General features: G+C 45.6%; 1 protein-coding gene across 1 annotated transcript in view; it reads right to left on the reverse strand.

The window, feature by feature from the left end:
* Positions 1 to 13,243, reverse strand: part of xrn2 (5'-3' exoribonuclease 2) — a 96,075-nt gene extending 82,832 nt beyond the window's left edge. Inside the window, exon 1 of the mRNA XM_059648347.1 lies at positions 12,933 to 13,243. Coding sequence (XP_059504330.1) covers positions 12,933 to 13,007 — 75 coding nt within the window. The 5' untranslated portion in view covers positions 13,008 to 13,243. The remainder of the gene's footprint in view (positions 1 to 12,932) is intronic.
* Between the last annotated feature and the right edge of the window lie 1,943 nt (positions 13,244 to 15,186).

Below are 15,186 nucleotides of genomic sequence, written 5' to 3' on the forward strand. Positions count from 1 at the left end.
AACTAAATAGGAAATAAACAGTCTGCAAAGTATCGTTTTAACCACACAGGCAATGTATCACAACCATGGTGCAATGACAGCAAATGTGCAGGCTACATCCACTACGTACTTGCTAATCATTTGACCTTGGCACATAGATACCAGGAAAGATATCCTGACATTTTTTAACCAGAGATTGGGAGGAAGGGATATAGCACAGATTTACCAGAATGAGACGATGGCCAACAAAATTGACTATAAGAAGAAACAGCATAGATTAGACTTTCACCTATATTCCCTAGAGCACAAAATGATTCCAAATAGAAATGTTTTGAAGGTGGATAGACAAGCTATTTCTTCTGGTCATGTCGAGAACAAGTAAAACCTAAAAATTAGACCTGTGCTACCTCAGTTACAGCTGTATGTACTATTTCCATTTCGCCCAATTCCCTTAGTAACCAGTCTGATGAGATCTCACCTGAATGTACTCAACGGCTGAGCATCCATAGTTTCCTGTAGTACAGAATCAAAAAGGTTCGCAATCCTCTCAGTGGGAAATAAATATATTTTGTCTCAGTCCAAAATGGCCAATTTCAACCATTTATAGTCATCACTTATTCTGCTCTGTAACCTTGAATTCTCAACTTCAAACTGAAGCAAACAAATATTTTGTCGGGGCCATTAATAATTTGGTATGCTGAGAAAAGATTCTCATTCTTTTATTTGAAGAGAGTTAGTACGTTTCCGAGAATGCTGTTCACAAGTTAAAAAACTTGGCTTTTAAGGAAGAGGTCAATATAATGCAAACTAAAATAAGAGTAACAAGTCCTTTTAAACCCAAGCTGTGCAGCTGCTCTGCATTCATAAAATGAGTGGTGGTCTCAAAGAACTTGCATTTATGTATTACTTTTCATGATCTCTACTATTGCGATGTAGGAAATGAAGCAGGCAATTAGTGTACAAAAGTCTCAAAAATACCATGTAACAAATAATCGGATCATTTGTTTTCACGATGCTGATTTGAGAAGTAATTATTGGCCTAGATTTATTGTATTTCTTCACAGTCTGAAAAATACACAATTTTTTGACATTACAGGTAGTGGCAAACTGTCCCACAACTCTCCAACATTAAAATTAAAACAGTATTCTGATTAAATACCTGCATTGATACATTCATGTACGAAGAGGTAGAATCAGAGTCACCAAGTCAAAGTCATACAGCACGGAAACAGAACCTTCGGCCCAACTCATCCATGCCAACCAGATTTCCTAAACTGAATGAATCCTATTTGCCTCTGTTTGGTGCACATTGCTCTAAATCTTGCCTATTCACGTAATCTGTCCAAATGTCTTTTAAATGTTGCAACTGTACTCACTTCCATCACTTCCTCTGGCAGCTTGTTCCCTCTATGCACCACCCTCTGTGAGAAAGAAATCGCCCCTCAGGTCCTATTAAATCGTCTCATCACCTTAAACCTATGCCCTTTGGTTCTGGGCTACCCTACCCATGGGAAAAGACCTTGGCTATTCGCCTTATCTGTGCTCTTCATGATTTTATAAACCTCAATGAAGGTCACCCCTCAGCCTCCTGTGCTCCAGGGAAAAAAGTCCCAGCCTTTCCTTACAACTCAAATCCTCCAGTCCCAGTAACATCCTTGCAAATATTTTTGCACCATTTCCAGTTTAATAACATCCTTTCTTCAGCAGGACAACCAGAATTGTATGCGGCACTCCAAACATGGCCTTACCAATGTCTTGTACAGCCGTAACATGACATTGCAACTCCTGCACTCAAAGTTCTGACCTACGAAGGCAAGCATGCCAAATGCCTTCTTCAACACCTTACCCGTGACGGCACTTTCAAAGAACTGCTTACCTGCACCTCTAGGTCTCTCTGTTCCAACAACACCATTAATTGTATAATTCCTGCCCTGGTTTGTCTTACCAAAATGCAAAAACTCACATTTCTCTAAATTACACTCCATCTGCCATTCCTTGGACCACTGGCTCAGTTGCTCAAGATGCCACTGTACTCTTAGATAACCTTCTTTGCTATCCACTATACCACCAATTTTGGTGTCATTGGCAAACTTACTAACCATGCATCCTAAAATCTCATCCAAATCATTTACATAAATGAACACCAGTGGATCTTGCACACATCCTTATGGCACATCGGTCATAGGCCTCCAGGCTGAACAATGAACCTCTACCACCACCCTCTTCTACCATCAAGCCAACTCTGAATCCAATTGCTTAGGTCTACCTGGATCCCATGTGATCTAATCTTACTAACCAATTTACCATGCAAAGGCCATGTCCATGAACACAATGTCTTCTGCTCTACCTTCATTATTCTCCTCTTCAAAAAACTCAGGCAAGTTTGAGAGACAATTTCCCATGCACAATGCCATGCTGACTACCCAAAAGTTAGTCCTGGCCTTTCCACATGCAGGTAGATCATGTCTCTCAAAATCTCCCTCAACAACCTGCCCACCACTGATGTCAGGGTCACAGGTTTGTAGTTTTTCCTGACAGCATTTCTTAAATAATGACACAACATTTGCCACCCTCCAGTCTTAAGGCACCTCCCCCATGGCTATTGATGATACAAATATCTCTGCTCCAGGCCTCCAATTTCTTTGCTAGTTTCCCAAAATGACCTGAGATGCATTTGATCAGGTTCTGGGGATTTATCTACCTTTATGCATTTTAAGACCATCAGCACCTCCTCTTCTGTAACGTGGAGTCTTTTCAAGATCTCAGTATTTATTTCCCTGCATTCCCTAGCCTCTATTTCTTACCCCACAGAAAAACATGGACATGAAGTATTTGTTAGGATCTCACCCATCCCTGTGATTCACACAGAGATGGCCTTATCTATTGCTAGTTACTCTTTTTTGCCTGTAAAATTTCTTCAGATTTTCCTTACCCTTATCTGCCAAAGGCTATCATGTCCTCTTTTTGCCCTCCTGATTTCCCTCTTAAGTATACTCCCACAGCCCCTCCATTCCTCAAGGGATTCACTTGACCTCAGCTATCTACATCTGACTTATTCCTCCTTCTTTTTCGTGACGAGACCCTCATCATCCAGTGTTCCTTACTCCTGCCAGCCGTGCCCCTCACACTAGCAAGAACACGCTGTCCCTGAATTCTCAGTATCTCGACTCTGAAAATCTGCCATTACCAGATGTTCCTTTACCTGCAAACTGCCTCTCCCAATCAACGTTTGATAGTTCCAGTCTAATACTATCAAAATTGGCCTCTCCCCAATGTACAGCTTTAACTTGTGGATTAGGCCTGTTTATTCCTATAATTATTTTCGAAGTAACAGAACTATGTGAACTGATGTCAACGTGCTCCCCAGCTAACACCTCAATCACTTGTCTTGCCTTATTTCCCAACAGGAGGTTGCATCTTGCCCCTTCCTACGTAGGTCCATCTGTACAATGAATGAGAAAATTTTCTCATACTTAAATCCCTCCCCATCCAAGCCCTCAACACTATGACAGGCCCAGTCTATGTTTGGAAAGTTAAAATCCCCTATTACAAGCTTATTATTCTTAAATTTATCTACGATCTCCCTGCCCATTTGTTTCTCAATTTTCCACTGACTATTGGGGGACCTATAGCACAATCCCATCAAACTGATCACCCCCCGTTATTTTTTAATTACTTATTAATCTTTATTTACGAAATCATTTTGCCTAAACTTATGAGTATTGGTTCACAAAGAAAATTGTAAGTACAAGGCTATTTTCTTACGATGTTGGCTTCAAGCCATCACTGCAAGGTAATTCAGGCTTATCACTTTTTAAAAAGCTTGTTGCAAAAAATAATTTTGAATTTCTTCAACACTTATGAAATCAAAATTACTTTAACACCGAAGATATAACAAGCACTTAATCTAAAATTTATCAGCAGCACACAGGCAATTGGCTTGCGTGCTCGGGGTCAAGAGACATTTTTACGTGGTTGCAAACATGGCGGATGAATGGGGCAGATTTGGGGGACAACCTCGCCACAATCTTTCGGTTGCTAAATAACACAGAGGAACACTGGCTACAGTAATTCAAAAAGTAATATTCTCAGTTATTAGTAACATTGATAACCAAATCACGGTTATATCAATAAAATATCTCTATCAAGTACAAACTTAAATTCAAACCGCAGATCACATTTGGACTTCATACTCCAAATCAACTACACAGTTAAACCAAATAAAACGCCCAGTAAGTGTTGCATGTGTAATTGCCTGAATCTCCCAAACACAAGATGCTTTGTCCAATGGTGACACGACCTAAAATGTTCAAACACTACAAATGGTGCAAACAATTCTGTCTTGATCATTTTCTATGGCAATGTGTGCCCTGCCCCAACAGTTTGCCATGAAAAGAAATTTCTCAACACTCTCTCTGTACTTGTTATTCGTGTCTCAATTGTGTTAGTAATCAGGATGGCAGCTGCAAGGTGCTAGGTCCTGACAACCCCACCCAAGTTATATACTGAAGCGTGATTCATGCCTACCAGTTGTACCTAAACCGATGCCAATTTGCCAGATGCCAGCATAGTAAAACAACCTTTTAACTGAATAAAAATCCTTCACGATTCTAACATGAATAAACAGATAAACAAATTAACAGAAAATGCAGGAAACACTAAACAAGTCAGAAAGCAATAATTCAGATTGATTATATTTCATTTCAACTCACAAATTTTGGAGACATCATGAGTTTTAAGCAAGAGCCAGGAAGCTGAGGTAATGTAAGAAAGATGAAAAAATGAAGCGGTGCTTCCGAAATGTTTTTCTGATGTGACCTCAATTTAATGCCCCATCATGCATTACTAAGAAATTGAAAGGTAGTCAGGGCACATATTTCTGAAGCAGGGGAAGGGGTTCCTAACTGTAGATGAGAAAGTGGGATTTCAGATCCTACGCAGTGGAAGAGGGAGACATTCAGTGCGGTAGGAAAGGTTTAAACTGCTAGGCACAGGCTTTTCTTGTTGCAGGAGCAACTGATCCACAAAAAGCTGAGAGGCCAAGCCCACCATTAGAAATAAAACAAGTATTTAAAAAGGCCTTACAACTAGCATTCAGTCTGGCCTTTACGATAGGCAATGCTGTCCCGGAGGTCAGGAGCCCAAGGTTCAGTCTGGGTCATAGCCCACAGCTTGGGAAGTCCCGGTCTAGTGGTTTAATAGTAATTGTATAATCAACAGCTGGCAACTCAAAGAAAAATCTCAGCTCTGAGCCCATACAGCTGTAATTTAGTTATTCAAAAGATAAAGCTCCTCAGCAGTTCAGTGAGCTTCACCAAACAAAGTGGGAAGTAGAGAAGTTAAGAGCCAGGGAGAGAATCAAAATGCCAAGCAACTGAAAACTCAAGGCTAAACAAGGACTGAATGGGGTCTTACCACAAAGCCCAATTTGCAACTGGTTTCCCCAATTTAAAGGAGATGCCATTTCCTGCACTTGTTTAGGAGGAGATGCCATTATAGGAGGTGACTGAAGAATGTACCACGGTTACAGTAAGTTTGGAATTCAAAAAGGGGACAGAAAGACACAATTAGTACATTATTACATGGAAAGCTGTTGACTGAAGATGTTCAGAAGATATAGTCAGTGCCAGGCTTGGAAATAATGGCTCAACGTTCGGTAGAGGGGTCACTGGTTTGAAATGATAATGGTGAGGATTGGATCCTAGAAAACAGAGTACGTGAAGTTTATTCCTTCCCAGGATCACAATGAAGTTCCACCGCCGTTTCAAGCCTCTCTCAACATTTATTACACCTACATGATGTCACCACCAATCATACTCCAATATTCCATCAGACCTTTTAGCATGTTGCAGAACTGTGGTCCACTCCACCAATACCACTTCCCATGCAAGTGCATGAAATGAAAAGTCAGCTTTCTTTCAAAAAAAACACTCACCTCTGGCCCTCTAATCATCAAAGAACACATGGGAGAGATATTAACTGAATATTTCACATCAACTTTTACTGTGGAGAAATAAATGGAGGCTAGAGAATGCAGGGAAATAAACATTGATGCTTTAGAAAACAGTTCATGTTACAGAAGAGGAAGTTCTGGAAGTCTTCGAGAATATGAAGGTGGATACATTTACAGGACCTAATTTAATGTATCCCTGAATGCTCTTGGAAATTAGGGAGAAAATTGCAAGACCTCTTGCAGAAATATTTGCATCATCTAAAACTACTGATGATGTGCCTGATGACTGGAGGATGGCTAATGTTGTACTTTGCTTTAAGAAGGGTTGTAAGGAGAAACTGGGGAACTATAGGCCTGTAAGTCTGACTTCAGTAGTGGTAAATTGTTGGTAAAATTTTAAAAGACATGCTATATAAACATTTAGAGGTTTCGTGCAAGGAAAATCATGTATAACAAACTTGACTGAGTTTTTTTTGAGGAAATTACCAAAATGTGTAGATTAGGATATGTGCAGTGGAGTTGACATACTTTACTTGAACTTTAGTAAAGCCTTTGACAGGTCATGGTAGACTAATTAGCAAAGTTCGGTCAGATGGGATTCAGGGGGAGCTTGCTCACTGGATACATAATTGGCTTAACAGCAGGAGACAAGAATGGTGGTGGACGGTAGGTTTTTGGAATGGAGGCCTGTCACTAGTGGAGCTAGGTGCTCTTTTGTTTCTCATTGACATAAATACTTTGGACAAGAATATAGAAGGTTTGGTAAGTAAATTTACAGATGACACCAAATTGGTGTCATCTGTAGACAATGAAGAAAGTTTTCTGAGATTACAAAGGGATCTTGATCAAATGTGTTAAAGAGCTGTAAAATGGCAGCTGGAGTTCAATCTGGATAAACACAATATTGCTCTTTTTGTTGTACCAAATTGCAAGATTTGTACAATTAATGGATAGTGTTGTAGAACAGAGGGATCTCGGAGTTCAGGTATATAATTCTTTAAAGTTTGCATCACATATAGACAGGTTGGTTAAACTGGCATTTAGTGCGCTTGCCTTCACTGCTCAGATCCTGGAGTATGGGAGTTGGGAAATCATGTTCAGGTTGTACAGGAAACTGGGGAAGCCTCTCCGAGAGTAGCATGCCCAGTTCTGATCACCCAGTTATGGGAAGGATATTATTAAACTGAAGAGGATTCAGAAGAGATTTACCAGGATGTTGCTGGATAGGCTAGGATTTTCTTCACTGGAGAGTAGAAGGTCGAGTTTATAAAATCAGGAGCATAGATACAGTTAATGGTAGGTGCCCTTTCCCTGGGATAGGAAATTTCAAGGCTAGGGAGCACATTTTTGAGGAGAGAAATTTGAAAAAGACATGAGGGGCAATCTTTTTACACAGTGAATGGTTCATGCGTGGAATGAGCTGAAGTAGTGAACGTGGACACAATTACAATGTTTAAAAGACACATCAATAAGTACATGAATAGGAAAGGTTTTGAAGGATATGGGCCAGGAGCAGGCAGGTGGGACTAGCTTAATTTGCGATGGTGTTTGGCATGGACTGGTTGGACCGAAGGGTTTGTTTCCATGCTGTATGACTCTATAAATTAAATACTCTTTCCAAAGAAAAGCAATCTATTTGAATTGCTTTCAATCTTGTATATTCTCACGATAAAGTCTCTTATACTGTGTAGACCAAATGCAGCTTACATCACTTGGTTAAGGTGTGTACTCGTTACGGAAAGTCAGCATGGACCCCTTAAAGATGAACCATGTTTGATTTTTATCAAGTTTGGATGACATAATGGTCAACAAGGGTGATGTAGTTGATGTGATGTGTATGGATATTCAAAGGCATTTGATAGAAGTGTCAAAGAATGTGCTTGCAGCCAAGTTTTAGCCTATGAATAAAAGGGACAATGACAGCATGGATAAAAATTCAGAGCATCGATTGGAAATAAAGCACATGCAAAGAATGGTCCCACAAGAGTCATGACACAGACTACTGATTATCTCGATCTATATTAATTACTTATACTCTGTGCATGCAATGATGTGCAGATGCCAAAACATTGAAGAACTGTAAACTGAGATTTAAGGGCAACATCAGCTGCTGGAACTGAAGTACATGTGACAGATGGAATTTAATGCAAAAAAGGTTGAATTGACGCATGTGACTGTGAACAATAGGGTATGATCCTAAAGGAAATGCAAAAGCAGACTCCCTGGGGTAAATGGGGACAGATTGTTGAAACACACAGGGGATATTGCGAAAATGGTCAAAAACGCCCAGAATCCAGGTTTCTTTTATTCATTGACAGGATGGCTGGGCAGCATTTATTGCCCATCCCGAAATTGCCCAGACAGGAGATCAGAGTCAACCACGTTACTGTGGGTCTAGAGTCACAGGTCGGCCAGATTAGGTAAGGATGGTTGTTTCTTTCCCGATAGGACATCAGTGAACCAGATGGGTTTTTACAATTGACAATGGATTCACAGTCATCATTAGACTTTTCATTCCAGATATTTTACTGAATTCAAATTCCACCATCTGCTGTAGCAGGATTCAATCCAGGTCCCAGAATACTGTGTGGTCTCTGGATTAACAATCCAGCAATAACACTATTAAGCCATCATCTCCCCTGTCATTGATAGGTGATTCACCTGTAGCTTTCAAAAGGAACTGGATAAGCCCCTGAAGGGAAAAAGGTGCAAGGTGATGAGGTATAAATAGGGAACTGACACGTATTAGGCTGCTCTTCTAAAGAGTTGGCATTAATGACAGCTGAATGGCACCCTTCTGAGTTGTACTGTGACTACTGATACTTTTCTTTGTTCTTTTTCATGACACATGAACATGGCAAGCCAGCATTTGTTGATCATTTCTATTTACCTTGAACCTGGAGGAGCTGGGCCATTTCATAGGCAGCTAAGAGTCAACTCATTACTGTGGGTCTGGAATCACATGTATACCCAACTCTCTAAGAATAACAGAGTCCCTTCCTGAATGTGAGAGTGATAATGGGAACTGCAGATGCTGGAGAATCCAAGATAATAAAGCGCGGAGCTGGATGAACACAGCAGGCCCAGCAGCATCTCAGGAGCACAAAAGGTGACGTTTCGGGCCTAGACACTTCTTCAGAGAGGGGGATGGGGTGAGGGTTCTGGAATAAATAGGGAGAGAGGGGGAGGCAGACCGAAGATGGAGAGAAAAGAAGATAGATGGAGAGGAGAGTATAGGTAGGGAGGGGATAGGTCAGTCCAGGGAAGACGGACAGGTCAAGGAGGTGGGATCAGGTTAGTAGGTAGGAAATGGAGGTGTGGCTTGGGGTGGGAGGAAGAACAGGTTAGGCTGGTTGCGTGGTGCAGTGGGGGGGGGGGGGGGGGGAGAGAAGGGGACGAACTGGGCTGGTTTTGGGATGCAGTGGGGAAAGGGGAGATTTTGAAGCTGGTGAAGTCCACATTGATACCATTGGGCTGCAGGGTTCCCAAGCGGAATATGTGTTGCTGTTCCTGCAAGCTTCGGGTGGCATCATTGTAGCACTGCAGGAGGCCCATGATGGACATGTCATCTAAAGAATGGGAGGGGGAGTTGAAATGGTTCGCGACTGGGAGGTGCAGTTGTTTATTGCGAACCGAGCGGTGGTGTTCTGCAAAGCGGTCCCCAAGCCTCCGCTTGGTTTCCCCAATGTAGAGGATGCCACACCGGGTACAGTGGATGCAGTATACCACATTGGCAGATGTGCAGGTGAACCTCTGCTTAATATGGAAAGTCATCTTGGGGCCTGGGATAGGGGTGAGGGAGGAGGTGTGGGTGCAAGTGTAGCATTTCCTGCGGTTGCAGGGAAAGGTGCCGGGTGTGGTGGGGTTGGAGGGCAGTGTGGAGCGAACAAGGGAGTCACGGAGAGAGTGGTCTCTCCGGAAAGCAGACAAGGGTGGGGATGGAAAAATAGCTTGGGTGGTGGGGTCGGATTGTAGATGGCGGAAGTGTCGGAGGATGATGCGTTATATCCGGAGGTTGGTGGGGTGGTATGAAAGAACGAGAGGGATCCTCTTTGGGCGGTCGTGGCGGGGGTGGGGTGTGTTGCGGGAAGTGCGGGAGACGCGGTCAAGGGCGTTCTCGACCACTGTGGGGAGGCAAGTTGCGGTCCTTGAAGAACTTGGACATCTGGAATGTGCGGGAGTGGAATGCCTCATCGTGGGAGCAGATGCGGCGGAGGCGGAGGAATTGGGAATAGGGGATGGAATTTTTGCAGGAGGGTGGGTGGGAGGAGGTGTATTCTAGGTAGCTGTGGGAGTCGGTGGGCTTGAAATGGACGTCAGTTACAAACTGGTTGCCTGAGATGGAGACTGAGAGGTCCAGGAAGGTGAGGGATGTGCTGGAGATGGCCCAGGTGAACTGAAGGTTGGGGTGGAAGGTGTTGGTGAAGTGGATGAACTGTTCGAGCTCCTCTGGGGAGCAAGAGGCGGCGCCGATTGTCAATGTAACGGAGCAAGAGGTGGGTTTTGGGGCCAGTGTAGGTGCGGAAGAGGGATTGTTCCATGTAACCTACAAAGAGGCAGGCTTAGCTTGGGCCAATGCGGGTGCCCATGGCCACCCCCTTTGTCTGTAGGAAGTGGGAGGAACTGAAAGAGAAGTTGTTGAGGGTGAGAACGAGTTCAGCTAGGCGGATGAGGGTGTCGGAGGAGGGGGACTGCTCGGGCCTGCGGGACAGGAAGAAGCGGAGGGCCTTGAGGCCATCTGCATGTGGAATACAGGTGTATAAGGACTGGACGTCCATGGTGAAAATGAGGTGTTGGGGGCCAGGGAATTGGAAGTTCCGGAGGAGATGGAGGGCGTGGGTGGTGTCACGGACGTAGGTAGGGAGTTCCTGGACCAAAGGGGAAAAAATGGAGTCCAGATAGGTGGAGATGAGTTCGGTGGGGCAGGAACAGGCTGAGACAATGGGTCGACCAGGGCAGGCAGGTTTGTGGATTTTGGGAAGGAGATAGAAACGGGCCGTGCGGGGTTGGGGAATAATGAGGTGGGAGGCTGTGGGTGGGAGGTCCCCTGAGGTGATGATGTCATGAATGGTGTTGGAGATGATGGTTTGGTGCTCGGGTGTGGGGTCATGATCAAGGGGGCGGTAGGTGGTGGTGTCGGAGAGTTGGCGTTTGGCCTCAGCGATGTAGAGGTCAGTGTGCCATACTACCACTGCACCACCCTTGACTGCAGGTTTGATGGTGAGGTTGGGGTTGGAGTGGAGGGAGCGGAGGGCTGCCCGTTCTGCAGGGGAGAGGTTGGAGTGGGTGAGAGGGGTGGACGGGTCGAGGCGGTTAATGTCTCGACAGCAGTCCTCCTCTTGGACACCACCCGCAGGCCTCCTACCCTCCCTCGACCTCTTCATCTCCAACTGCCGCCGAGACATCAGCCGCCTCAAACTCTCCACCCCTCTCACCCACTCCAACCTCTCCCCTGCAGAACGGGCAGCCCTCCGCTGCTTGGCCTGCTGTGTTCATCCAGCTTCACACTTTATTATCCTTTGTGAATGTGTTCAGTTTCTACAACTGTCGATGAAAGCTTAATTCATAAGCTTTAATTAAATTTAAATTCTATCAACTGTTGGATACAACATGATGTCAACAAATCATTAGTTAGCCTCGGCCTCTGGAATACAAGTCCAGATCTTACAATCAGAGAAAAAGGTCCCACGTTCCAATTAAGCAGCCCTGTACTTCCTAAACTGAACACCAAGTTCCACAACTTCAGATCATACTCTGTCAATATTATTTTTCACTAACAATTGATGATTCTTCTATTCCTATCTACAGTCCTGCTAGACGTAGCTTTTCATTCATGTATCCCCTTATCGTCTCATCCCACCTTCGTCATTCCTCTTATCATTAAATCTCACCTGATTTTGACTCAGTCACAGAACTCCCCTTTTGTTCTTTTCCTGATCCCTTTTCCACTTTTCCGTCCTTGTTCAAAACCTACTCAACTTCCCCTTTGATAATGGGAACTGCAGATGCTGGAGAATCCAAAATAACAAAGTGTGGAGCTGGATGAACACAGCAGGCCAAGCAGCATCTCAGGAGCACAAAAGCTGACGTTTCGGGCCCAGACCTTTCATCAGGGAGGGTCTGATGAAGGGTCTAGGCCCGAAACATTAGCTTTTGTGCTCCTGAGATGCTGCTTGGCCTGCTGTGTTCATCCAGCTCCACACTTTGTTATCTCAATTTCCCCTTTGACTGGCTACCTGTTAACTGCTTTTCTACACCTCCTTGTAGACAGGCTGCTGTCAGCATTTGCACTTCAAACTACCAGCAGCCTACGAGCCCTTTTGCTTCTGCCGCAAACAAAATACAAGGACCGTAAGATATAGGAGCAGAATCAGGCCTTTCAGCGCATTGAGTCTGCTCTGCAATTCGATTGTGGCTGATGAGTTTCTCAATTCCATTCTGCTGCCTTCTCCCCATAATCCTTGATCCCCTAATGAAGAATCTCACCCTTACCAAAGTTTTTTTACGTAAGTAGAGGTATTGCTAGCAGAAAGAGTTACGCCAGTCTGCTACAGAGAGGATCACAATACTTGGAAAATTTCGGAGTAATCCTGGACTCTCAAACTCTACCTTTACAGACAGTTTAAAAACAATGGGTCAGAAACGATTTACCAACGTTGATGCGTGCCAATATGAAGATTTGAATTTGTAAAAGTCACCAACTGAGCACCACGGGAGAGAGAAAAGACACTGGCTTTCGCATTCTCACTTGACTCAATCGCTTTCACGGGGAGGGGAAAACACAAACCTTACTTTTGAGGTTTTCACATTTACCCTCTCCCTCTGTACACTTGGGGGAATCGGGGGGGGGGCAAGAGCGACGGACAGGAACAGTGGGAAGGAAGGGAGGATTTGAGGGTAAGCAGCGGGTTGGCTTCAGGCCTAGTCTCTCATATATATACACACACACACACACACACACACACACACGGCCCAGCGCGCAGCCTCGGCCATCACGCACCTTCTCCTCCGTGCAGTTCACCACGATGGACGGATATTTGCGGCTCAGCCAGCGAAAGAAGGCCGGAACTCCCATCCTAGTACTTTGGATCGGTTAGCTAGGTGGGTGGGCACAATTACTGTTGCTTCTCCCGAATGTTTTTTTTCCTTCTCCGTCCGTCTGTGTCTCTCTCTCTCTCTCTCTCTCTCTCCCGGGTCCGGCAGCGTTGGGTGGGGGAAGGGGAGAGAGCGAAGGGGCCGCCTCTCGCGCGGCTGGGCGAAATCCGGGCACCGCGCACGCGCCAAGGCCTCCGGGTCGTCTCGCGCCCACTTCCAACCAATGGGAGGGCAAGCGCCCCACACGACCCCACCCCACTAACACACCCGCCCCTGGTAACCCGCGTAGTCACTTCCTGATGGCGTCACCGGGAGGTCAGAGGTTATTCCGACCGGAAGTCACCGTCCCCATGCGCTTCCTCCCCACCCCCACTTTGAAAGGACCACTGACAAGAGTAAGTTCTGCTTTTTCGGTCTCTGCAGAGTCTGCCAGACGTGCTGGATTTCTCCAACAATCCCGTTCCTCCCACCCTCCTGCAAAAATTCCATTCCCAATTCCTCCGCCTCCGCCACCAAGACAAGACACTCCACTCCCGCACATCCCAGATGTCCAAGTTCTTTAAGGACCGCAACTTTCCCCCCACAGTGATCGAGAACGCCCTTGACCGCGTCTCCCGTATTTCCCGCAACACATCCCTCACACCCCGCCCCCGCCACAACCGCCCAAAGAGGATCCCCCTCGTTCTCACACACCACCCCACCAACCTCAGGATACAACGCATCATCCTCCGACACTTCCGCCATTTACAATCCGACCTCACCACCCAAGACATTTTTCCATCCCCTCCCCTGTCTGCTTTCCGGAGAGACCACTCTCTCCGTGACTCCCTTGTTCGCTCCACACTGCCCTCCAACCCCACCACACCCGGCACCTTCCCCTGCAACCGCAGGAAATGCTACACTTGCCCCCACACCTCCTCCCTCACCCCCATCCCAGGCCCCAAGATGACTTTCCATATTAAGCAGAGGTTCACCTGCACATCTGCCAATGTGGTATACTGCATCCACTGTACCCGGTGTGGCATCCTCTACATTGGGGAAACCAAGCGGAGGCTTGGGAATCGCTTTGCAGAACACCTCCGCTCGGTTCGCAATAAACAACTGCACCTCCCAGTCGCAAACCATTTCCACTACCCCTGCCATTCTCTTGATGACATGTCCATCATGAGCCTCCTGCAGTGCCACAATGATGCCACCCGAAAGTTGCAGGAACAGCAACTCATATTCCGCTTGGGAACCCTGCAGCCCAATGGTATCAATGTGGACTTCACCAGCTTCAAAGTCTCCCCTTCCCCCACCGCATCCCAAAACCAGCCCAATTTGACCCCTCCCCCCACTGCACCACACAACCAGCTCAGCTCTTCCCCTCCACCAACTGCATCCCAAAACCAGTCCAGCCTGTCTCTGCCTCCCTGACCTGTTCTTCCTCTCACCCATCCCTTCCTCCCACCCCAAGCCGCACCTCCATCTCCTACCTACTAACCTCATCCCACCTCCTTGACCTGTCCGTCTTCCCTGGACTGACCTATCCCCCTCCCTACCTCCCCACCTATACGCCCCTCTCCACCTATCTTCTTTTCTCTCCATCTTCGGTCCGCCTCCCCCTCTCTCCCTATTTATTCCAGAACCCTCACCCCATCCCCCTCTCTGAAGAAGTGTCTAGGCCCGAAACGTCAGCTTTTGTGCTCCTGAGGTGCTGCTGGGCCTGCTGTGTTCATCCAGCCTCACATTTTATTATCTCCGTTCCAACATCTGCAGTTCTTTCTCTCGTTTAAGGCTGGCAGGTTACCACAGTCGTGAAAAATGTCCCGCGGGTAGTTCTTGGCAACAATTGTTTTGCTTCTCGTTTACAACTTTCTTCGTTGGCGGGGCAGCTGCACCAATACATAGCAAATGTGATTAACGTCTTCATGAATCTAGAAGTGAGAACATCTTATTATGACAAGCAGGAATGCGTACGAAATTGCCACATGGCCATACAGATGCAAGAGTTGGAATAGAAGCAATACGATGGAAAATAAAGGCAAAGGATATGCAGTTTCTGAGATGTAAGATAAAAATGAGTTAGAAAACGCGTACAAATAATGATTAAATTCTGTGGAAGGCAGGCACACCCGAAAACCTTCGTGGCTGGTTCAAGAAATGGCTAGTGTTTTGGG

Source organism: Stegostoma tigrinum, chromosome 9 (genome assembly GCF_030684315.1).
Source record: "Stegostoma tigrinum isolate sSteTig4 chromosome 9, sSteTig4.hap1, whole genome shotgun sequence".
NCBI classification, from domain to species: Eukaryota; Metazoa; Chordata; class Chondrichthyes; order Orectolobiformes; family Stegostomatidae; genus Stegostoma; species Stegostoma tigrinum.